Source organism: Laetiporus sulphureus, assembly GCF_001632365.1.
Source record: "Laetiporus sulphureus 93-53 unplaced genomic scaffold LAESUscaffold_35, whole genome shotgun sequence".
NCBI classification, from domain to species: Eukaryota; Fungi; Basidiomycota; class Agaricomycetes; order Polyporales; family Laetiporaceae; genus Laetiporus; species Laetiporus sulphureus.
In genome coordinates, this window is record NW_024468544.1 from 168,349 (window position 1) to 194,977 (window position 26,629).

Sequence of the window (26,629 nt, forward strand, 5' to 3'; positions counted from 1 at the left end):
ATAGGTTCAGCCTTGACACCTCAGTACAGCTGGCTCACTACAATATAAAATTGTTTCTAGCATTCAAATATTAGCACTAGCATAGTACTAGCTCTGTAACATTAGTACAGCAATTGTGTCTGAAATTGAAAATTGATACTAGCTTAGACACTTAGTGCTAGCACAGATTTAGCCTTGACACTCTGGTACAGCAGTCAAACTACAATGTAAAAATTGATACTAGCATTAAACTATTAGTATTAGCATAAGTACTAGCCTTAACACCTTAGTAAAGTGATCTTACTACAATTTTACAATTGACACTACCACTAAAATGTTATTACTACCATAGCACTAGCCTTATGACCTTAGTATAGCAATTGTGCTAGTATAGATTCAGCCTTAACACCTTAATACAGCTGGCTCACTACAATACCAAAATTAATTCTAGCATTCAAATATTAGTACTAGCATATATAAGCCTTGACACCTTAGTAGAGCAATTTTACTATAATTTTAAAATTGATACTAGTGTTATAATGTTAGTACTAGCATAGTGCTAGTCTTGACACCTAAGTGCAGCAATTGTATCATAATTTAAAAATTGATACTATCATTAAAAACTTAGTACTACCATAGTACTAGTTCTGTAACATTAGTACAGCAATTGTGCCATCGTTTAAAAATTAGTACTGAGCTCAGACACTTAGTGCTAGCACAAGTTCAGCCTTGATATTCTGGTACAGCAGCTTTACTATAATTTAAATTTGATACTAGCATCATACTCAGTACAATTCATAAAGCTCTAGCTTTGGCTGAGAGAAATGTTTTTCATAATTATTGAGTGTAGTTGAGTCAAACTGATTGAAGAATTGCGTCTTCAATCTGTCATTCATGGCTTGACACAATTGATATTCAACTGTATTCAGAAAGGTATCCACTGCTAGAATATGCAGTGCAGGTGAGTTGTAGTCAATTGCATGCAAAGTGGGGAGCTCAAGTAAGGCCTGCTTCAAATTCTCTATGGCTTTGAGCTGTGATTTATCAAATTCAAACAGAACTCCTTTCTACATAAGCTGAATCAATGAATGTGCTCATTTTGCAAAGGTCTTGATGAAAATTCTCACAAAAGTGATTGTGTGCTCAAGAATGCTCAAATCTCTGACACATCTTTGTACAGTTTTCAGTTTCTAACTGTTCAAACTTGAGACTTATCTGGCAATCTTCCTTCTGGCATGCATCTATGTTCTACTATCATAATGTTTTCATATAGAGTGTTAGCTTTGTGCCTGAAAAGGTTCTGTCTACATACTTCATATGCTATACCACCCTGTTGAGGTTTTAAAAATGTTCCCAGATAAAGTGCTGAATATCACTATTGTCTGCGATCATTTCAAATGTTCTGTCTAGCTTGATGTGTCTAGTTGGTTGCTGAACCATTCAGTGGTATATCATCAACATATGAAACTAGATAGGCAGATATTTCTGCTTGTAAAATGTAAATTACATCATCATGAAAGATAGGGACTAAGTTGATTCACCTATTGGTGGAATAACAAGTCACAATGCTTTACAGGAATTTGAAAAGTTATGAGATAATTATGTGACATCTCTGCTATGAGTCTTTCATCATATCTGACATAAAGGTTTAGCATTGCACTGCATGCTGGACCTCAAACTGCTCTGTCATATATTTTAAAGTCAGAGTGACACCTGAGTGCTGAATCGTGACTATGTTTAGTGGCTCTAGACTACATACCAATGCCTTTGTCAGTTATTGTAGATGATCTTTTTCACACTAATGTTGTGTATTTTACTGATCAACCATATATTAATGTCAACATATATGTGGCACTTTTTCTCTTTCATTTACATTATCTTTAAATTGTCTTAGCTGATCTTAGTTAGAAGTATTTCTGTAATACTCTATTGCAAGGATTATTTTAGATTATCTTCATCACACTCGACAATGTATTTATCTATCACACACTACAGTGACCCACAAAACTGTTGATAAAATTGCTCACTTCAACTTGTGTAGTAAATATCTCTTCAACCAATCTGTCAAATGAGTTAAGTAGGGGTCATTTCAAAGCCTATTATCATGGCTTTCCAAAATAGTCTTGTTCATATTTTTACCATATTCTGATCTGAAAATATTGACTAATCTTTGAGAGCCACTCTTATTAACAGTTTTGTGGCATATACACAAGTGCTCAGAAAATTGTGATTTTTGATGTGTTGACAGGGTAAAATATTGATTGAATGATTATGTTTCAACATGAGCAATGTATCAACAGTCATACACAACTCTTCACGCTCAACCAATATCATGTCAAAGCTGTTGCTACTGAAACTGTCAACTGTCACAGCGACGCTGGACAAGAGATCAAAAGACTAAAAAAGGAACGGTCACGTGGAATGTGCCGCTCTAATCCCCCTGATCCCAAATGTGGCTGAAGAGCCTAACACTCACTAGCTGGGTAGCAAGCATATGGAAAAATGATAGATATATAATGGGGCTTGAAAAGCTTAGTGGTTGACTGGGTGATAGACGAGGAGAAACAATCTGAGTTTTTGTCCTCTTTATGCTGATCTTATATACATGTACAGTGGGCTATCTTACCTAAGCTACCTATTTACGGGTATAAGCTAATGGCTGTACATGAAACAATGGAATGTCTGGAAGTAGAATAATAAGTGAAAAGATCGATGGCTGCCGCAGCAATGTGTGCGAACATCGCGTCTATCTTAGTTTCCCTTTGTTCTCTGGTGTGAACATCATGCCTATCTGGGCTTCTGGCTAAACTAATAGGAAGTGGAAGGCCAATGCTTAACAATAGTTCTTGTTCCCTTTGTTTTCAAATGGGTGCCTCTATTGTATCCTGGAATAGACAGGTCCGACCGTATCATCCACGGGTCTGGACCATAACATGTGATGTAGATTATCACCTGATCCCTACACATCGTGTTTGTGGCTGAGTGGCATGGGATATTGATGAAGCATGTGGTCTGTGGTGTGGTAATAGTCATGTGCAGACTTTGTGGTGAAAATCTGTGACACTACCCCCTTCTCAAGGCTCATTGTTCCGAGGAGCCAAAACCTTTATTGCCTCTTCTTGTTGCACATAACGGTTGGTAACTTCTAGATGGAAGCCCTTCGGCATAATATTTGAAGATTATCTGGGCTATCCTGTCTCCTGGTTTGACCGAGAATACGAAATCTGTTGTATTAATCAGTATGACCTTGAGTTCTCTCATGTAGTCTGGCTCAATGACTCCTGTGCCCACATCAATTCCTCAAGAAGCCAGTCCACTTCATGGAGCTATTTGTGTGTAGGTGTGTTTCAGAGGGTCGATGGTGACTCCTATGATATAGGAAGAACTCGTTCGGGTGGTCAGACATGCTGATTCTGTGCATGGATTTCGAGACAACTTCATATGAGGACAATTTGAAGCGTTTTCCACCAAATGTGACAACCCTGATCAGTGCTTTGGGTGCATCTGGGTGTTGCTGGTGGAATTCTTGAAAAAGCTTATTGACGTTGGTGAGATTTGTTTGGGGTTCCCATGTATCGTCGGAATGGTTATAACCTTTCCATTTGACGAGGTATTGAACCCTTCCCTTCACGACCTTAGCGTCTAGAATTTCTTGAACTTCAAATTCTGGTTCTCCTTCAATTTCTATGGCTGGGGGCTTTAGGGGTTCACGGTTTGCGACCATGTCTTGATGATACATGATCAACTTGTTAGCATGGAAGACTGGGTGGACCTTCATTTGCTTGGGTAGCTCTAGTCTGAATGTGACTGGGTCTAGCTTTTGAAGTACTTTGTAAGGTCCAAAGTTTTGTATGCCTAGCTTCGCGGATTTGACTTTCACTCTGAGATCTTTTTCTTTGAGTAATACTAGGTTTCTGACTTTGAATGGGACTTCTCCCTTTTTCTCATCGAAGTACCATTTCATCCGTGAAGCCAAAACTTCCAATGCTGCCTTTGCCTGTTCTTATGCCTCGGCTCGGTGAGTGAATAGGTGCTCCAATGAAGGATGACATATTAATTCATGTACATCTGGTGCCATTTTTGGATGTTGGTCATATTCGATAAAGAATAGAGACAGTGCGGTGGACTCATGGGTCTGGTTATTGTATGAGAATTCTGCCGTTGGCAGATAGTAGATCCAATCATTTTGTCTGTGGTTACAGTACATGCAGAGGTACTGTTCCAATACCTGATTAACCCTTTCTGTTTGACTGTCTGTTTGGGGGTGATATGCTGTGGACATTGTAGACTTTATACCGAGCTTCTGGCAGAACTCCTGGAATAGTTTACTCATGAACTGAGTACCTCTGTCTGAGATAATGTGGTGTAGTAATCTGTGGAGTTTGAAGACTTCATTATAAAATACATTAGCGACTTGGGACGAGGTGACTGTGTCATCCATTGCATAAAAGTGCACTCATTTTGTGAGTCTGTCCATGACAACAAGTATTGCCATCTTCTTTTCTCCCCTAAAGTCCATGGCTGGAGGAAGTTGAGTGATAAGATTAACTGTGACAATCTCCCATGGTCCTCCTGGTACATCATTGGGCTGTAGTAGTCTGTATGGTTTTTCTCTTGAGTACTTATTGCATTGACAACTGTCGCAACCTTGTACGTATTTTTTAACCATTACAGACATTCCTGGCCACCAATAGTTCTGAGTGATGAGCTCCAATGTCTTGAACCTGCCTGGGTGTCTGGCTGGTGATGTGTCGTGATGGAGCTTTATTAGGTCAAGGCATAGCTGTTGATCCTTGGGGACATAAACCTTTCTATGATGGAGCAGCAGTCCATGCTCAAAGTTCCATTCTGCGAGGTTTTTTTCACATTCACGCTGTCCTATAGTCAAAAGCGCACAATAATCCTTGATCATCATGTCATCTGTGAGTGCCTTCTTGATCCTTTCCAGTAGTTTGAGCATCATCAACTTCAGATGCGTGAGCGGGTCGAATTGCATTGATAGTGAAAAATTTGGATTTTAACAGCATTTGGTTCGAATTGTCGCTGTCTATCCCCCTCTCATGGTCTGGCCTCCTGGACAGAGGATCAGCACATAGCATAGTCTTTCCAGGTCAGTGACTAAGTACAAAGTTAAATCGCATGAGGAATAATGCCCAGCGTGCTTGGTGCCGGGATAACTTTTGTGTCTGGTGGGAGTATGTAAGGTTGAGATGATCTGACCAAATCTCAATTCATTCTGGATGTCCTTCTAGATAGTGCTGGTATTCTTCTAGTGCCTGAATGATTGCAAGCATCTCTTTGTCATAAATCTCATAGTTTTGCTCATGTTCGTTGAGTGATTTGAAGTAGTATGTGACTGGATGCCATAGCTTGTCTTCTTCCAGTTGTTCGAGTACTGTCCCAGTTGCGTAGTCTGAGGAATTTGTCTCTAGATGGTATGGTGCAGTGTCGTTGGGGAGTTGTAAGATTGGGGCTGATGTAAATGCCATTTTGAGTGCACTGAAGGCTTGGTCTTGCTCTTCCTTCCATTGCCAGGGCATGTCCTTACAGGTGAGAAGCGTTAAAGGTTGTGCAAGTTTCACAAAGTCCTTTATGAATTGCCTGTAGAAATTCACGAATCCTAAAAAGGCCTGTACTTGTTTGACCTTAGTAGGTGCTGGCCAGCCAAGGACACCTTCGACTTTAGCAGGGTCCATCTGTATCGAGTTCTTGCTGATGATCATGCCACAATACTCAATTGAGGACTGTTCAAAGAAGCATTTCTCCAGTTTGGCATACAAGTCGTTGTCTCGGAGGTGCTGTAAAACTGCTTTTACTAGTCATTGGTGTTCTTTGAGATCATCCGTAAAGATGAGGATGTCGTCTAGGTAGACTACCACCTTTTCAGTGCGAATCAAGTCCTTGAGGACTGTATTCATCATTGTTTGGAAGGTGCTAGGAGCATTGCAGAAACTGAAGTACATTACGGTGGGTTCGAAGAGGCCACGATGCATAATGAAAGCAGCCTTTTCTTCATCTCCCTCCCTAATCCTTATGTTATTGAACCCCCATCTCAGATCAAGCTTTGTAAATATGCTAGCTTGTGAGAGTCTGTCGATGAGATCCGAAATGCATGGGATTGGGAACTTGTTCTTCTTTGTTACTGCATTGAGGTTCCTGTAGTCTTGTACTAACCTCAGTAAGCCATCTTTCTTTTTGATGAAGAAGACGGGTGCTGCTGTTGGACTCCTTGATCTCTTGATGTATCCCTTGGCCAACTCTTGGTGTATCCATGTGTCGAGCGAATTTCTTTCCTGTAGGTTCATAGGATATAACTTTGCCGGGCATGGTAACAATGCCTCTGGAACAAGTTCGATTGGATGATCGTAAGGCTTTCTTGTGGGCATTCGTTCTGACTGCTTCTTGAAGAACACATCGCCATACTCGTGAAAGTGTTTGGGGACATAGGCTGACCAGTAGTCTTTGTCCTGTTCTCCATTTTGCGATGCTCTATTCTGATTCCTCTTGGTGTCAAGACCCATGATAAGTGATGCTATGGCCTGCACATCACGATCTTCTGATAATGACACCCATTTAATGAAGCTGTCCATGTCATTCCAAGTGTCACCTAACTCCTGGGAACCGATGAACTCCATGAGTTCTTCGATGTGGGGGATATTTGTGTCTTCCAGGTCCTCCTCCTGGACTGCTACCTGTGAGGGTGTGCATCATTGCAGGCATCGGGTGAACTCAATGTTAAGTTTTCCCCAATCTACTTCGGGATTGTGCTCCTTGAGGAAACTCAGGCCTAGTATAACATCCTTGTGGCCTATATCGGTGACAAGAAGGCTCTGTCTGCTTGTATGGTTTCCGATGGTTATACTTAGAAGAACCCTTTTCTTAATAGTTCCACCCTTGTTGTGCAATGCATCTGCATTATAAACCCTGATCTCCTTCTCAAGTGACATCATAGCAAGATTCAATCGATCAACCAGCCGTGGGTTGATGTAGCAAGAATATGCTCCTGAATCAAGGAGTGCCTCAGTCTGGACTTCCCTTACTCCCTGTTTGAGGTGAACAGGTAAATCGATTGCATGTTTTGATGAACCAGTTGATGCAATATATAGAAAACTTGAAACTGGTATATGCGAGAGCAAGTAGGTACTATTACAATGTCTATGGGAACTCTGGCCAGACCTCAGAGAACCTGCTGAAGAAAATCCTCATCACTTTCTATCTCTGTGATCCTAGCTGCTTTGACAGCTGGTTCTGGTTCCACCTCCTTATTCTTCGCATCATAGCTGGCGAGGAAGGCTCAGACTGCTTCTTCTCTCACCTTGCTGTCATCGGAACTGGTTGATGCTGCTGGTGTGATTACTGTCCTGGTCGCTTATCCCCATCTCAGCATTTTGAGTTTGCCTTTGTACTTGGGGTCCGGGCAATGTTGCTTGAATATGAAGGGATGTTTTCTGCAGCATAGACAGAGCTTTCTTTTCAGCCAGCCTTCTTGTTCCTTGGTGAGTTGAGACACATGGTCCACGTCCATTGCATTAGGATTATTTCAGGCTCTTGGTGCCTGCAATGATGATGTCATTGTTGTTCCGTGCTGTTCTGCCTTGTCGGCTCTGAACTTGGACTCGAGTTGGAGGCATAGGTCAAGATACTCTGGCCATGTGGTCGGGTCAGCGATACCTAGGCTGTCTCGTGTCACCATTGCTTGGCGTACATCCTTGTCTCGATGTTCAGTGATGTATCCGATGAGTGCAGTGTGCCCTAAGTTGGTCTTAGTGGCCCATTGGCAGAACTTTTCTGCGAAGAAAACCATGGTGGGGTAGGTCTTTGCGCAGATCTCCTTCAAGTGCTGTTGCACATCCTTGTCCAGGTCAAGGGTCCTGTAGTTTACTTTGAGAATGTCGATGAAGTCCTCCCAAGTACTGAGTACCTGTTGTGCTGCTGCCTTGGTTGCATATTCTGACATGTAAGTGAATGCACCTCCTTCTAAGTGTAGCAGCGCCGTGATGATCTTGCATTCATCATCATTGATTTCATTCCACTGCATCCAGATGCCGAGTTGTTGGAGCCAGTCCTCCAGACTTCCTTTGCCTGAGTAGTGAGGAGGTTCAGCTATCTTGACATGTGGTTTGTGCAGTTGGACCATATCAGTGGTGTGATCTTGCATCATTGCGACGCTGCTTGCTTTGAGTGAAGCTAACTCGTGATGCAGCTTGGTTTTCTCACTGCCTAGTTCCATCATCTTCTTCCCCATGTCTAGCATAGCTTCCTGTGTACTTGTGATTTCATGATTTAGAATGACCATGTGTGCATCCTGAGCCCTGATCTTGTCTGAGAGTTTCTCATTCTCGGACTTGAGTACTGCCTCCTTGAGTCATCGCTCTGTTTGAGCTGATGCAATTGAGGCTTCAAAAATTCTTTTGTGCTCATACATCTTGTTGCTGGGTACATTGTACATTTTCTTGAGCTCATTGTCAACTAATGACTTCATGACGATGATTACCCATTCACGAATATTGTCAGGGACTTTGCTGGGTGCAGACTGTTGGATGGCATCTTCAAGATGCTCATACTGATTTCCATCATATGATCATGTGGGGGGTATGTAGGCAGGGAGGAGTGATGGAGTCAGGGATGGTGGTTCTCTGAGTTGTGACATGGAGTCTTGTGGTGTCAGCTCCAACGATGCTTGTCTTGAGGCATGAGGTGTGCTTCCGTCATGCGCTTCGATGTTTGGTCACATGATGTCCTGCATTCTCTGTGCGAACATAGACATTTGGGCACGACCAGATTCTGACATTGCATGGATAGATATAAAGAAGGTCTAGTTAAAAATGAAGCCTAGGTACTGCTTGTCCTTGACTTTGCCAATCTCCCTAACGATCTCGTTCAACCTCTGCTGCTTTCCTATCTCCCTGAAGTTGATCCTGCCTATCTCCAGGCAGCACGTATTGATGACCTGTTTCTCGACGAATGTGTATTCGTGAGTTCCCATGTAGAGGTCTGCACAGACCTTGTCTAACTCTGATGCAAGGAGTTGTACCTTCTTTCTGCTATCCTGGTTGATTATTTCCCAGAATCCTCCTAGTATCAGCTGTAGTCTGAAGCGGGTTGTGGATACCTGCTTCTTGAGTGTCTTGATATGGACTGTGGGTCTGACTCTGGATGGGAGGGGGCAAATGGGATGTGTGCTGATTTTCTCAAAGTTGGGGATTGGTCATATCGGCTGTGGGGCTATGATAGTAGGAGGAATGGCGTTGGAGGTGATGATCTCTGGTGGTGGTCTCAGCTTGTGACTGCCTGTGATGAGACGTTCAGCTCTGGGCTTGTATCATTCAAGCGGGGGGGGTGACTGCAAGGTCAGCGAATGATGCCTTGGACCCTGATGTGCATAGTGTCTACTACTCTTGTCGCTGCTCTCTGATGATCTGTGGAGGATGCGCCTAGTGATGCTAGAGTGAGCAGTCTCTCTCTCTCCTTGTTGGTCTCCTGGCACTTGTAATGGGTGTAAAGATTGATCCTAGGGGTGGCCTTGCACTTTGCTGCTTTGGGCTGCTCAGTGTCTTGCTGAGGCTCACGCCTGGTAGAAGTCAGGTTGGAATGTGTGTCAAAAAAGCCATGCACTATGGCTGAAACTGCTTGTGCTAAAAATATGCAGCTGCTTGTGTTAAACACTAAGCAGGGGTGCAGAAAATGTCAGATTGTTTCCAATGTCACAGTGATGCTGGACAAGAGATCAAAAGACTAAAAAAGGAACAGTCATGTGGAACGTGCCACCCTAATCCCCCTGATCTCAAATGTGGCTGAAAAGCCTAACACTCAGTAGCTGGGTAGCAAGCGTATGGAAAAATGATAGATATATAATGGGGCTTGGAAAGCTCAGTGGTCGACTGGGTGATAGACGAGGAGAAACAATCTGAGTTTTTGTCCTCTTCATGCTGATCTTATATACATGTACAGTGGGCTATCTTACCTAAGCTACCTATTTACGGGTATAAGCTAATGGCTGTACATGAAACAATGGAATGTCCGAAAGTAGAACAATAAGTGAAAAGATCGATGGCTGTCGCAGCAATGTGTGTGAACATCGTGCCTATCTTAGTTTCCCTTTGTTCTCTGGTGTGAACATTATGCCTATCTGGGCTTCTGTCTAAACTAATAGGAAGTGAAAGGCTGATGCTTAACAATAGTCCTTGTTTCCTTTGTTCCTGAATGGGTGCCTCTATTGTATTGTGGAATAGACAGGTTCGACCGTATCATCCACGGGTCTGGACCATAACATGTGATGTAGACTATCACCTGATCCCTACGTGTCACGTTTGTGGCTGAGTGGCATGGGATATTGATGAAGCATGTGATCTGTGATGTGGTAATAGTCAAGTGTGGACTTTGTGGCAAAAATCTGTGACATCAACCATGTCATCGCTTTGCTTCAGAATGGCACATCTCTTTGAGAAATTGAAGCTTTGAGTGGTCTACACTATTCTACAATCAGTAAACTATGCCTCACACACTGTTTCAACCTTTCTAAGGTCAAAGGAGGATGTCCTTTCATTCTTACTACTGCCAATCTTTACTATGCTACTTGACTTATTGGGACTGGCAAGGCTACCACATCTTCTGCTGTGGCCAGAGCTCTTGAAAATGTTACTGGTAGGGTTGTCAATGCAGAGGTAGTGTGAAGAGGGTTGAAGAAGGCAGGAATGAAGGCTGTAGTAAAGTGAAAAAGATCTTTACTCTTTGCAAGACATCGAAAGGAGAGGATGGACTTTGCTTTAGCTCACCAATATTGAACTGTGGAGGACTGAAGAAGGGTGGTATGGTCAGATGAGATAAAAATTAACAGGATGGGATCAGATGAAAGGTGTGGGTGTGAAAAAAGCCAGGAGAGAGCCTCAGTGATAGGTTGATGGAAGGGACCCAGATGTTTGGAGGTGGATCCTTGATGATGTGGGGCTGTATGGGCTGGGATGGTGTGGGGTATGCCTGCAAGATTGATGAAAGGATGGATGCAGACCTTTATGTCAGCATTCTGGAGGATGAGCTGCAGAATAGCCTGGAGGATTAGGGCAAAACTGTGGATGTGGTGTTCCAGCAAGACAATGACCTTAAGCACACCAGCAAGAAGGCCAAGGATTGGTTTGAAGACCATGGTTTCAGCACTATGATATGGCCCTCTCAATTCCCAGATCTCAATCCCATAGAGCATCTGTGGAGTCACCTCAAAAGGAAACTTGCAGAGTATCAGGAGCCACCAAAGAGAATTACTGAGTTGTGAGAAAGGGTGGAGAAGGAATGGGAGGCTATTGAAAAGGAAGCATGTCAGAATCTGATTGAAAGTATGCCAAGGAGGGTGGATGCAGTGGTGAAGGCAAAGGGAGGCTACACCAAGTATTGAAAGTATAAGTTTTGTAGAACCTGGATATGTGCCACAAAACTATTGATAAGAGTGACCCTCAAGGATTAGTCAATATCTTCGGATCAGAATATGGTAAAATATGAATAAGGTGCTTTAAGAAGCCATGATAATAGGCTTTCAAATGAGCCCATATTCAATTTATTTGACCAATTTGTTGAAGAGATATTTACTACACAAGTTGAAGTGAGCAATCTTATTAACAGTGGTTGTGTATGTGTGCATTATACTTTCATATGTCATTATACAAAACATCTTTGCTTGGGCCACTGATCATAGTTTTGATGATGCAAGTGACCCTGGACATTGGTTACACATATACCTAAGACATTATAGTCTATATGGCTCACTGTGAAGAGAATATCTCCCATTGATAGATGCAGCATTAAATTGCAAACATTGTCTGAGTTGAATTGTGCACTGCGTGACAATGGAGCATCCTTAGGTGTGTCTGTTCTGCATGGTTTCACTCAATTGCATTAATTTGATATAGAGCAGAACAACTATCACTCTAACTCAATTATTTCCTTGACCTCAATGAACTCATCCTCACTATCAGAAGAAACATAGCTGTTGTCACTAGCCAACCCTTTGATACAACCCTCATCCTTCTGCTTCTTCACTGGAGGCTCATCATCACTCTTCAACTCCACTATGATGGCCTTTTCTAATTGATGCTGTGAGTGACAAGTGAGCATTAGCACAAACTTATATGCTTATATTTGCAAAGGCTGTTAGAGCTTCCCTGCTCAAATTTAGTAGTCATTGTCAAACAGCTCTATATTCTAGCTTCAACTTAAAAGACATTACAATCATGCTGTGTAAGACTAATCTCCTATGATTGGTGTCTCTGCTTCACTTTTCAGAAGCTCATGCCACCTCTGGTCAGTGAATATTCAATAATTTACACTCTAGTGAAGGAACACCAGCAATGTATGCTCATGAAGAATGCCTTATTAAGACAATGACTTATGAAAGAAAAGAGTGCTGTTCAGTGAAATCTCACTATTTAACAATTATGATATTCCATGCTTAATAGTGATCTGGATTTGCCTTTGTGGTTACCAGCTCTGGAGGGGACTTTGAGTCACCACTAGCTCATGGAGGAACTTAACTACAATGTATCAGAAATGCTATGTCATAGCATGTAAATGTATGTTTATACAACTACATTAAAAATCAGTTTGTACAGGGATGAAGGAAGTGAGAATTTCTCAGGGTATAAAAGATGTAACTGACTGGTCAAGTCTTGTCACATGAGGACAACATGGGCTGTGACAGCAATGATACATATAATGAGGCGTATAATGATGACAAGCAAAACACATATGACCAATTTCTCTGCAGAGTCATCTGATATAGAAGCATCACTGTTTTTCTGAAGATGGGTCAGGAGCAAAGCAGATGTTACCATATGGGCATGACAATACCTTGGTGTGAAGTCATGTTTGATACTCAGCAGATTCTGATGTATGAAGCTGACATTTGTCTGAGACATCTTCATCAGCAATGAAACAAGTCGATCAAAAAGGGAGAACTTACTTTGAGGTGGAGTTCAGTGTGGTGAGGTCTGTCACAATTTCATGATCATGATGCCTCCTAGGCCTCAAAAGCCAACACACCCTCTTGAGCCAACCACCTTTCCAGCTGCCTTTTTCACAGCTCTTTCTGTGCTATCTGGCACTTCTGTGATCTGTTGCATTTCTATAGCACCCTGGATACAGGTGCTCCTCTTGTTCTGATGTCTCACCCTATCCCAGCTCTGGAACTTTACATGTGATCTTGCATTCACATCACCTTCTCAACATGCACAGCCTGGGGTCTCCAACCCCCCCCTCCTCACCATGCCCTGCACTCACATCCATGCCTGGGCTAGGATAACCCCCTCTTCCCTTCTCACTCTTCAATAGATGCTACACAACCTAATTCAGATGCCTCACACCAGCATCTCCTCCACCCCCACCTACTTCCTACCCTTTCAACCATCCATTCCTTATGCTTTCACCTCGAACAGCTTGGTGCACAGCACCATGATGTCATGTCAAAGAAAATCAATGTCAAAGAAGGTCAGCCCAGAGTATAACTGAGAGTTTCAGAGTGACAATGACTCATTTGTGTTGAACAACAGGAGCCAAGACCAGTGCCACATCCAATTACTATTGAACACCACTGGGGATTTAGGTACAAATGAGTGAGGAACACTCTCACCTAGCTACCCCTTTTATATCATGACACTTCGAGGCAGGTGGCACAGCTCACATATCAGGCACTTATTCAACTACCATTTTTGCAGCCTCTGTACCCTGTCCAGTGTCTCTGAGGTCTGCCACCATGCCATGGTGCCTCCCAGGCTCTAAAAGCCAACATTAATGTCTATTGAATGAGTAGTAATTTAGATTTATATCAGAACTTCTCTGAGAACAATTACTCCTATCAATCATGATGTTAGTGGCAGGGAAAGTTCAGATACCTTTCTTGTATGGTGGCAGCACAGTACTCACATATGAAGGAGGATGTGTCACTGACAGCCTCATCCCATGGTGGTAGTAACACATTACAGGAGCTAGTGCTTTCACTAATAAGCTTGTCACAGATGCTCCACAATTTTGCTCTGCAGATATTTTTTACTGACACATGGTATCAGCTTTTGATTTAAAGCTGTGGGCTCTGAACTTATTGATGTGCCACTATAGGTCTGCACATCCATTGATGCACCTCACCAGGTCTTTGAGGTCCAATACATATATTACTCTGTCACTGTCTATTACTCCATTGATGAGATGTCTTGAATCCAATTGAGAGCAAAGGTAGAAGGTGATGGAAAGCATAAAGTCTGTTTGCGTGAGGCAGGCAAACCAGATTATGATGATGGCATCTTCAGCCTCAGCAGTCCTTTTCATCTGATCACTGTCAGCATAGACTTTGAGAAACATGTCTGAGTCTTCCAGAAAGCCAGTCTTCATACAATCTAAAGCACTTGCACATATAGCTATCATCTCATATTTGTGTTTTCTGTGAATGAGTGCAGCTAGCATTCAGAATTCTCATCGAGCATCAAGGCCTAAAACACTTCCAGCAAAGTGTCAGTGATCACTTCTAAGCCACTGAGATAGCTATGATATCTCATGTTCTCACCTGCTTCCATCATATAGGGCTTTCAACAAGCATTGAACATCATGCAAACAGTTAGACAGATGCATGACAGGGCAGCCATCAATCATCTCTGCACCTTCAGGCTAAGGTACTTCAAACATAATGTACACCAGCATAAATGTGCATCTAAGGTTAGAGGCCTCATAAACTGTAACAATAAAATCTGTATATGCAATAAATTGACAGAGGCAAAGCTTTTAATTACATGCTACTCTAAGTCTCACAAATGAAAGGTGAGCTACATAATGTGACATCAACCTGGCACACTTGACATTTTATTTTGAGGTTTACCTCTTTGAGCCATCATAACTAATGATGGCTGATGTTTTGTGCCAGTCATCACAGGGTGGTTAAGAAAATAAAGTTAATCTGTACTTTGAGATCTGACTCACATGATAAAATATTTGTCATACATTTTATAACATCACATAAACTACTTTATTAGGATGAAGCCCCCTTTTGCTCAATGAATGAATGAGTAAAAGACTAATGCAGTCAGCCATCTGTTTCATATTACATGACTTTATCTTATCTCTGATATGTTCCATGCCTGATATATAATCAATCAGGTGCATGCGAAGAGCAAGCTGCCCTCTGAATTGCCATAATGCAGTACCAGAGATAATTTAGACATCACACAATTAAACATCATATCTACTCACTGAATTATGCTTTCTCCTCTATAATTCTGCAGCATTTCAATCATATGCTGCATGCACTTGTACACCTTAAACATGATAGCCTGTTAAAGCATAAGAAAAATGAGTATAACACTAATCATCATCATCAGGTTGCCCTCATACCATCAGTAACCATCATTTATCACTCACACCTCACAGCCATAATATTTACATGAACCTGGTTGGCAGACTGATCACAGAAAGAAATCACAAGGCCTACTGGGTTATTGGGCTACGTTGTGCACCTCTACCCTTCCTTAAACCTTTTAGCAATAATGACACATGATGTTCTATCTAAGCCCTTATTAGTCATGCTTCTCTTCTCACCCATGCATGCACCTTCTTTTGACAGCCCTGTTATGCATCCCTACTTGCACATCCCTTGACAATGCTTGTCATTGCCTTTCTTGTTTTCTCCATGTCAGGTAATGAAACCTTCATCATGCTGCAGAAGTGCCTCTGTATAGGTTGATGTCACATTATGTAGCTCACCTTTCATTTGTGAGACTTAGAGTAGCATGTAATTAAAAGCTTTGCCTCTGTCAATTTATTGCATATACAGATTTTATTGTTACAGTTTATGAGGCCTCTAACCTTAGATGCACATTTATGCTGGTGTACATTATGTTTGAAGTACCTTAGCCTGAAGGTGCAGAGATGATTGATGGCTGCCCTGTCATGCATCTGTCTAACTGTTTGCATGATGTTCAATGCTTGTTGAAAGCCCTATATGATGGAAGCAGGTGAGAACATGAGATATCATAGCTATCTCAGTGGCTTAGAAGTGATCACTGACACTTTGCTGAAAGTGTTTTAGGCCTTGATGCTCGATGAGAATTCTGAATGCTAGCTGCACTCATTCACAGAAAACACAAATATGAGATGATAGCTATATGTGCAAGTGCTTTAGATTGTATGAAGACTGGCTTTCTGGAAGACTCAGACATGTTTCTCAAAGTCTATGCTGACAGTGATCAGATGAAAAGGACTGCTGAGGCTGAAGATGCCATCATCATAATCTGGTTTGCCTGCCTCACGCAAACAGACTTTATGCTTTCCATCACCTTCTACCTTTGCTCTCAATTGGATTCAAGACATCTCATCAATGGAGTAATAGACAGTGACAGAGTAATATATGTATTGAACCTCAAAGACCTGGTGAGGTGCATCAATGGATGTGCAGACCTATAGTGGCACATCAATAGGTTCATAGCCCACAGCTTTAAACCAAAAGCTGATACCATGTGTCAGTAGAAAAATATCTGCAAAGCTGTCACAGATTTTCGCCACAAAGTCTGCACGTGACTTTTCTCATGCCACAGATCATGTGCTACACCAATATCCCATGCCACTCAGCCACAGATGCAATACGTAGGGATCAGGTGATAGTTCACATCACATGTTATGGTCCAGATCCGTGGAAGATACGGTCGGACCTGTCTATTCCAGGATACAATAGGGGCACCCATTTGAGAACAAAGGGAACAAGGACTATTGTTATGCATCAGCCTCCCACTTCCTATTAGTTTAGCCAGAAGCTTAGATGTTCTCACCGGAGAACAAAGGGAAACCAAGATAGGCACAATGTTCGCACACATTGCTGCGACAGCCATCAATCTTTCCACCTATTGTTTTACTTCTGAACATTGCATTGTTTCATGTATGGCCATTAGCTTATACCTGTAGATAGGTAGCTTAGGTAAGATAGCCCGCTGTACATGTATATAAGATCAGCATGTAGAGGATGAAACTTCAGATTGTTTCTCCTCGTCTACTACTGTAGCACCCACTGAGCTTTCCAAGCTTCTGCATATATCTTTCACCCTTTCATATGCTTGCTTCACCAACAAGTAAGTGTTAGGCTCTCAAGCCACTTAAGGGATCAGGGGGATCATTTGGGATCAGGGGCATCAGGGCAGCATGTTCCATGTGACCGTTTCTTTTTAGTCTCTTTGATCTCTTGTCCAGCAGTGCTGTGACATTAGAAACAATCTAACATTTTCTGCACCCCTGCTTAGTGTTTAACACAAGTGGCCGCATATTTTCAGCGCAAGCAGTTTCAGCCATAGCATATGACTTTTTTGACACACATTCCAACCCAACTTCTATCAGGCGTGAGCCTCAGCAAAACACTGAGCAGCCCAAGGCAGCAAAGCGCAAGGCCACCAAGGCAGAAGATCCCTATGCCAGCTACAAATGCCACGAGATGAACAAGGAGCAAGGAAGGCTTCTCACTCTAGCATCCCTCAGAGCTTCATCCACAGATCATCAGAGAGCAGCGGCAAGGGTAGTAGACACCACGCACATCAGGGTCCAAGGCATCATTCACCGACCTCGCAGTCACACCCCCCCACTCGAACAATACAAGCCCAGAGCTGGACGTCTCACCACAGGTGGTCGCAAGCTGAAACCACCCCCCAGAGATCATCACCTCCAACGCTGTTCCCCCCATCATTGTCGCTCCACAGCCAGTGTGACCCCTTCCCAACTTTGTTAAAGTCAACACACATGCACGACCCATTTGCCCTCTTCCATCCAGAATCAGGCCCACCATCCACATCGAAATGCTCAAGAAGCAGGTCTCAGCCATCCGCTTCAGACTGCAACTGATATTAGGAGCATTCTGGGAGAGGATTGATTAGAATAGATGAAAGAAGGTACAACTCCTTGCATCGAAGTCAGACAAAGTCTGCGCAGACCTTTACATGGGAACTCGTGAATACACCTTCGTCGAGAAACAGGTCATCAACACGTGCTGCCTGGAGATAGGCAAGATCAACTTTAGGGAGATAGGAAAGCAACAGAGGTTGGACGAGATCATCAGGGAGATTGGGAAAGTCAAGGACAAGCAGTACCTAGGCTTTATTTTTAACTAGAGATTTTTATACACACAATGTCAGAATCTGGTCATGCCCAAATGTCCACATTTGCACAGCGAATGCAGGACATAATGCGCCCAAACATCGAGGCACATGACGGAAGCACACCTCGTGCCTCAAGACAAGCATCACCAGAGCTGACATCACAAGACTCCGTGTCACAACTCGGAGGACCACCATCCCCAACTCCATCACTACTCCCCACCTACATACCCCCTGCATGGTCATACGATGGACACCAATACGAGCATCTTGAAGATGCTATCAGACAGTTTGCATCTGGCGAAGTTCCCAACAATATTCGTGAATGGGTGATCATTGTCATAAAATCACTGGTAGACAACGAGCTCAAGAAGATGTTCAATGTACTCGGTGACAAGATGTATGAGCACAAAAGAATTTTTGAGGCCTCAATTGCATCAGCTCAGACTGAGCGATGACTGAAAGAGGCGGTACTCAAGTCCGAGAATGAGAAACTCTCAAAAAAGATCAAAGCTCAGGACGCACACATGATCGTCCTCAATGATGAGATCACAAGCACCCAGGGAGCCATGTTAGACATGGAAAAGAAGATGATGGAACTAGGCAGTGAGAATACCAAGCTGCGTCATGAGTTAGCTTCACTCAAAGCAAGCAACGTTGCAATGACGCAAGGTTACACCTCCGGCATGGTTCAATCACACCACCCTCACATCAAGATAGCTGAACCTCCACACTACTCAGGCAAAGGAAGTCTGGAGGACTGGCTCCAACAACTCAGCATATGGATGTGGTGGAATGAAATCAATGATGATGAGCGCAAGATCACCACAGCGCTGCTGCACTTAGAAGGAGGTGCATTCACTTACATGTCAGAATATGCAACCAAGGCAGCAGCATGGCAGGCACTCGGCACTTGGGAAGACTTCATTGACATCCTCAAGGTAAACTACAGGACCCTCGACCTGGACAAGGATGCGCAACAACACCTGAAGGAGATTTGCACAAAGACCTACCCCACGATGGTCTCCTTCACAGAACAATTCCACCAGTGGGCCACTAAGACCAACTTAGGGCACACTGCACTCATCAGTTATATCGCTGAACATCGGAGCAAGGACATATGACAGGCAATGGTAACTCAAGACAGCCTAGGGATCGCAGATCCGATCACATGGCCAGAGTACCTCGACCTCTGTCTCTAACTCGAATCCAAGTTCAGGGCCGATAAGGCAGGACAGCATGGAATGGCAACAACACCATCACTAGCACCAAGAGCCCGAAAGGATCCTAATGCAATGGACGTGGACCATGTGTCCCAACTCACCAAGGAACAAGAAAGCTGGCTGGAAAAAAAGCTCTGTGTACATTGTGGGAAGCATCCCTTTGTATTCAAGCAGAAGTGCCCCAACCCCAAGTACAAAGGCAAACTAGAAATGATCAGATGGGGACAAGCAACAAGGGTGATATTGGCACCACCAGCATCAAGCGGTTCCGACAATGGCAAGGCAAGAGAAGAAGCAGTCCATGCCTTCCTCACCAGCTATGACGTGAAGGAAAAGGATAAAGAGGTGGAACCAGAACCAGCTGTCGAAGCAGCTAGAATCACGGAGGTGGAAAGTGATGAGGATTTTCTTTGGCAGGTTCTCTGAGGTCTGGCCAGAGTTCCCATAGACATTGTAACAGTACCTACTCACTCTCGCATGTACCAGTTTCAGATTTTCTATATATTGCATCAACTGGTTCGTCAAAACATGTGATCGATTTACCTGTTCACCTCAAACAGGAAGTAAGGGAAGTCCAGACTGAGGCGCTCCTCGACTCAGGAGCATATTCTTGTTACATCAATCCACAGCTGGTTGATCGATTGAATCCTGCTACGATCTCTCTCGAGAAAGAGATCAGGGTTTATAATGCAGACACGTCACACAACAAGGGTGAAATCATTAAGAAAAGGGTTCTTCTAAGTATAACTATCGGAAACCATACAAGCAGACAGAGCCTTCTTGTCACGGATATAGGTCACAAAGATGTTATACTAGGCATGAGTTTCCTCAAGAAGCACAATCTCGAAGTGAATTGGGGAAAACTTACCATTGAGTTCACCTGATGCCCACAATGATGCACATCCTCACAGGTAGCAGTCCAGGAGGAGGACCTGAAAAACACAAACATCCCCCACATCGAAGACCTAATGGAGTTCATCGGTTCTCAGGAGTTAGATGACAACTGGAATGACATGGACAGCTTCATTAGATGGGTGTCATTATCAGAAGACCCTGATGTGCAGGCCGTAGCATCACTTATCATGGGTCTTGACACCAAGAGAAATCAGGATAGAGTGCCGCAAAATGGAGAACAGGACAAAGACTACTGATCAGCCTATGTCCCCAAACACTTTCACGAGTATGGCGATGTGTTCTTCAAGAAGCAGTCAGAACGAATGCTCACAAGAAAGCCCCTATGATCATCCAATCGAACTTGTTCCAGAGGCATTGTTACCATGCCCGGCAAAGTTATATCCTATGAACCTACAGGAAAGAAATTCGCTTGACACATGGATACACCAAGAGTTGGCCAAGGGATACATCAAGAGATCAAGGAGTCCAACAGCAGCACCCGTCTTCTTCATCAAAAAGAAAGATGGCTTACTGAGGTTAGTACAAGACTACAGGAACCTCAACGCAGTAACAAAGAAGAACAAGTTCCCAATCCCACGCATTTCGGATCTCATCGACAGACTCTCACAAGCTAGCATATTTACAAAGCTTGATCTGAGATGGGGGTTCAATAACATAAGGATTAGGGAAGGAGACAAAGAAAAAGCTGCTTTCATTATGCATCGTGGCCTCTTCGAACCCACCGTAATGTACTTCAGTTTCTGCAATGCTCCTAGCACCTTCCAAACAATGATGAATACAGTCCTCAAGGACTTGATTCGCACTGAAAAGGTGGTAGTCTACCTAGACAACATCCTCATCTTTACGGATGATCTCAAAGAACACCAATGACTAGTAAAAGCAGTTTTACAGCACCTCCGAGACAACGACTTGTATGCCAAACTGGAGAAATGCTTCTTTGAACAGTCCTCAATCGAGTATTGTGGCATGATCATCAGCAAGAACTCGATACAGATGGACCCTGCTAAAGTCGAAGGTGTCCTTGGCTGGCCAGCACCTACTAAGGTCAAACAAGTACAGGCCTTTTTAGGATTCGTGAATTTCTACAGGCAATTCATAAAGGACTTTGTGAAACTTGCACAACCTTTAACGCTTCTCACCTGTAAGAACATGCCCTGGCAATGGAAGGAAGAGCAAGACCAAGCCTTCAGTGCACTCAAAATGGCATTTACATCAGCCCCAATCTTACAACTCCCCAACGACGCTGCACCATACCATCTAGAGACAAATTCCTCAGACTACGCAACTGGGACAGTACTCGAACAACTGGAAGAAGACAAGCTATGGCATCCAGTCACATACTACTTCAAATCACTCAACGAACATGAGCAAAACTATGAGATTTATGACAAAGAGATGCTTGCAATCATTCAGGCACTAGAAGAATACCAGCACTATCTAGAAGGACATCCAGAATGAATTGAGATTTGGTCAGATCATCTCAACCTTACATACTCCCACCAGACACAAAAGTTATCCTGGCACCAAGCACGCTGGGCATTATTCCTCATGCGATTTAACTTTGTACTTAGTCACTGACCTGGAAAGACTATGCTATGTGCTGATCCTCTGTCCAGGAGGCCAGACCATGAGAGGGGGGTAGACAGTGACAATTCGAACCAAATGCTGTTAAAATCCAAATTTTTCGCTATCAATGCGATTCGACCCACTCACGCTTCTGAAGTTGATGATGCTCAACTACTGGAAAGGATCAAGAAGGCACTCACAGATAACACAATGACCAAGGAGGATTATCGTGCACTTTTGACTACAGGACAGCGTGAATTTGAGAAAAACCTCGCAGAATGGAACTTTGAGCATGGACTACTGCTCTATCGTGGAAAGGTTTATGTCCCCAAGGATCAACAGCTATGCCTCAACCTAATAAAGCTCCATCACGACACATTACCAGCCAGACACCCAGGCAGGTTCAAGATGTTGGAGCTCATTACTCAGAACTATTGGTGGCCAGGAATGTTTGTAATGGTTAAGAAATATGTACAAGGTTGCGACAGTTGTCAACACAACAAGTACTCAAGGAAAAAACCATATGGACTATTACAACCCAATGATGTACCAGGAGGACCATGGGAGATCATCACAGTCAATCTTATCACTCAACTTCCTCCAGCCATGGACTTTAGGAGAAAAAAGAAGTTGGCAATACTTGTCATCGTAGACAGACTCACGAAACGAGCGCACTTCTATGCAACAGATGACACAGTTACCTCGTCGCAAGTCGCTAACGTATTCTATAATGAAGTCTTCAAACTCCACAGATTACCTCGACAAATTATCTCAGACAGAGGTACTCAATTTGTGAGTAAACTATTCCAGGAGTTCTGCCAGAAGCTCAGTATAAGGTCTACAATGTCTACAGCATATCACCCCCAAACAGACAGTCAGATGGAAAGGGTTAACCAGGTGTTGGAACAGTACCTTCGCATGTACTTCAACCACAGACAAAATGATTGGGTCTACTATCTGTCAACAGCAGAATTTTCATACAATAACCAGACCCATGAGTCCACCGCGCTTTCTCCATTCTTTGTCAAATACAGCTGACAAATAAAAAATGGCACCTGACGTACATGAATCAATATGTCATCCTTCATTGGAGCACCTATTCACTCACCGAGCCGAGGCATAAGAACAGGCAAAGGCAGCATTGGAAGTTTCAGCTTCACGGATGAAATGATACTTCGACGAGAAAAAGGGAGAAGTCCCATTCAAAGTCAGAAACCTAGTACTACTCAAAGGGAAAGATCTCAGGGTAAAAGTCAAATCCGTGAAGCTAGGCACACAAAACTTCGGACCTTACAAGATACTTCAGAAGCTAGACCCAGTCACGTTCAGACTAGAGCTGCCTAAGCAAATGAAGGTCCATCCGGTCTTCCATGCTAGCAAGTTGATCATGTACCATCAAGACATGGTCACAAACCGCGAACCCCCAAAGCCCCCAGCTATAGAAATTGAAGGAGAATCAGAATTCAAAGTTGAAGAAATTCTAGATTCTAAGGTGGTGAGGGGAAGGGTCCAATACCTCATCAAATGGAAAGGCTACGACCATTCCGACAATACATGGGAACCCCAAACAAATCTCACCAATGCCAACGAACTTCTTCAAGAATTCCACCAGCAACACCCAGACGCACCCAAAGCGCCAATCAGGGTTGTCACATTCGGTGGAAAACACTTCGAACTTTCCTCATATGAACTTGCACTGAAATCCACACACAGAATTAACATGTCTGATCACCCAGACGAGTTCTTCCTATATTGCAAAATGACTGACCTCACCAAATCACCAAAGAAATTCTCAAGTGAGGCAGCTAAATGGGATATTTTTGCTGCAGAAATGCATGAAATTCCTCTACGTTCATGAGCTGTAATAGGAACTGGAGTCGCCATTGACCCTCCAAAACACACCTACACACAAATAGCTCCATGAAGTGAACTGGCTTCTCAAGGAATTGACATCAGTGCAGGAGTCGTTGATCCAGATTACACTGGAGAACTTAAGGTCATACTAGTCAACACAACAGATTTCATATTTTCGGTCAAGCCAGGAGACAGGATAGCCCAGATAATATTCGAGTATTATGCAGAAGGGCTTCCCTCCAGAAGCTATCAGCCGTTATGAGCAACACGAAGAGGGAACAAAGGTTTTGGCTCCTCCGAACAATGAGCCTTGAGAGGGGGGTAGTGTCACAGATTTTCACCACAAAGTCCACACGTGACTTTTCTCATGCCACAGATCACATGCTACACCAATATCCCATGCCACTCAGCCACAAACGTGACACGTAGGGATCAGGTGATAGTCCACATCACATGTTATGGTCCAGACCCATGGATGATACGGTCGGACCTGTCAATTCCAGGATACAATAGGGGCACCCATTTGAGAACAAAGGAACAAGGACTATTGTTATGCATCGGCCTCCCACTTCCTATTAGTTTAGCCAGAAGCTTAGATAGGCACGATTTTAGCACAATCAAGCTCATCAATATCAGTGCACAGGGCATCACCCCCATCTGCATCATAGAGCAGGTACATATCACTTTAAGACATATAAAAGGGTCAATGCAGGGCATCACTCTAATGAGTAGAAGAGGGGATATGCATATGATGAAGCATGACAGGCCTATGATAACATAGCATGAAAAGTTTATAATGAGCAGTACAAAGCCATTGACAAGCAATATGAGGCTTATGATGAGCAACATGAGGCCTATGATGAGCAATGTGAGGCCTATAATAATGCAGTGCTACAGATCTATGACAAGCAGCATAAGGTCATTGATGGGAAGTGTGAGGTCATGAAAAGGCAGCACAAGAACATTGTTAAGCAGCTCGAGGCCATCAACAAGGAGTTGAGATCATGGAAAAGCAGTGTGAGGATGGTGACAAGCAGCTTGAGATTCTTAACAAGCCACTTGAGACCTTTGATGGAAGTGCAAGGCCATCGGCAGGGAGCATAAGGTCATTAGCAGGGAGCACAAGATGATCAGCAAGCAGCTCAAGGCCTTTGACAGGAAGTGCAAGGTCTTTGACAGAAATTACAATACCTTCTACAAGCAGTGTGAGGCCATGAATAGGCAGCATGAGAACATCAATGAGCAGCTTGAGGCCTTCAATAAGGATCTTAAGGTCATAAAAAAGCAGCATGAGGATGCTGACAAGCTGCTCAAAATATTTGACAAGCTGCTTGAAACCTCTGACAGGCAATGCAAGGCCTTCAGCAGGTAGTGCAAGGTCAGCAATAAGTGATGCAAGGCCTTTGACAAGCAGCTCAAGGCCTTTGACAGAAAGTGCAATGCTGTCAACAGGCAGTGCAAGGCCTTTAACAAGAAGCTTGAGGCCTTCAACAGGGATCACAAGGCCATCAACAAGCAGTGCAAAGTTATCACTGTGAATGGTTGATGAGAGGTGAGCATCAATTGCCAAATGTAATGAGAGCTTTGCTCAGATGGCTGATTTTCATTAGAGTGATGGCACTCATTTGTCCTGAAGTTCTTTAAGAAATGTTGAATGATTTTGATTGTTTATCTTGCATACATCAGTCTCTTTGATATCACAAGCTTTGAATTCAGTTATTGCATCTATGTATATTGTGGTGAATCAGTTGAATGTGTATATCTATGCAATCATTCTGTACTAGTAGACTACTTGGATAATATTATCTCTGCTTTGACAATTCATATGCATTCAGATAAATAAGCTCATAATGATGGTGGTATAGAATATAGTATACATAATGTGCAACATGAAAGGACATCCACCACAATCTATGGCATAAGTGTGCCTCGGCCAACTCCATGCTATCATACATATCATCTGTATAATCTGTCAATATTTAATGCAAGCATGGCAGATGGTGAAGGTGGTGAGTTAAAGAACATACACTGCATCATATACACTATGTGTGCCCCTGCCATTCAACTTTTCTCCAAAGTTCACTCCACCACAGTTCAGCTAAGGTCTGTCTGCACCATGCTGTATGCAGCTTTGTGATCTATGCACTATCAGTTCATGCTTCTTTAATTCATGGCACTAGCTGATAAGGACCATGATGCATAGCAGATATCAGATACCAGATATGAGAATGGTGCAGATACATGAGACATCCAAGCCCAAGCCAGAATCTCATTACAAAGTTAAGATTGTGCCATCCTTATTGCTAGCAGCTATACTATGCTATCTTTGCATTTATGGTGAATTTAGCACAGCAAAGCTTGCAGGTGTCAATGCACAGGATCTTACCTCTGTCTCTACCCTGACACAGATACATCTTCAAAATATGCAAGAAAAACAATGTACAGCATCACTGCAATAAGTAAAGGAGGAAATGTGCACCTGCAAAGCAGTGTGAGAAGCCAGAGACAGGCACCACAATATGCAGGTTCTAGCCAAGTTGTTTTATGATCATGAGCACCTGTTTAAGCAGCTAGACTAGAAGATGGTGCATCTGATGCTCCAAGCACTCACACTGCTCATTGTGATGCCATTCTTTCTTGTGGGTGATGCACTTAGGGAAGCAGGCAAGTTTATATAAAATATTTAGAGCTTGTTGACATTGTGGCCACAAGAGTATCACAAACTTAGGACGCAGAGTGCCGACTAAGCCTATGACCTTATGATCAAACACTTACTGACTGTTGTCGATGTAGGGATGGACACAAAGATGATCAAGGTGAAGCAGTACCTTTCAAGTGGGTACTGGTGACACTATATGGATAGACGTAGCAGAGATGAGAATAAGTCTGGGGGACTTATGCGTCTCAGAGCTCTGGCTTATATACATGAGTGGAGGGACCCTTGGTACCCTGATACCCCAGAACCGCTAGCTAATGGACATTGTCTGATTG

At 43.2% G+C, this 26,629-nt stretch overlaps 3 protein-coding genes across 3 annotated transcripts; all 3 read left to right on the forward strand.

Annotated features, from left to right (window-relative positions):
• Positions 1-18,112: 18,112 nt before the first annotated feature.
• Positions 18,113-19,204, forward strand: LAESUDRAFT_761419 (uncharacterized protein; the record flags this gene model as incomplete). Its single annotated transcript, XM_040912913.1, has 2 exons — positions 18,113-18,470; positions 18,546-19,204. 2 exons carry the CDS (start codon positions 18,113-18,115, stop codon positions 19,202-19,204), a joined length of 1,017 nt encoding a protein of 338 aa, XP_040761806.1.
• Positions 19,205-19,375: 171 nt separating this feature from the next.
• LAESUDRAFT_761420 (uncharacterized protein) lies at positions 19,376-20,454 on the forward strand (the record flags this gene model as incomplete). The annotated part of the gene is made up of 4 exons (XM_040912914.1): positions 19,376-19,720; positions 19,790-19,819; positions 19,864-20,151; positions 20,215-20,454. 4 exons carry the CDS (start codon positions 19,376-19,378, stop codon positions 20,452-20,454), a joined length of 903 nt encoding a protein of 300 aa, XP_040761807.1.
• A 3,980-nt stretch (positions 20,455-24,434) lies between these two features.
• On the forward strand, positions 24,435-25,184 carry LAESUDRAFT_715792 (uncharacterized protein; the record flags this gene model as incomplete). Its single annotated transcript, XM_040907192.1, has 4 exons — positions 24,435-24,506; positions 24,536-24,655; positions 24,717-25,006; positions 25,091-25,184. The coding sequence occupies 4 exons, from the start codon at positions 24,435-24,437 to the stop codon at positions 25,182-25,184; spliced, it is 576 nt and encodes a 191-aa protein (XP_040761808.1).
• Positions 25,185-26,629: the final 1,445 nt, after the last annotated feature.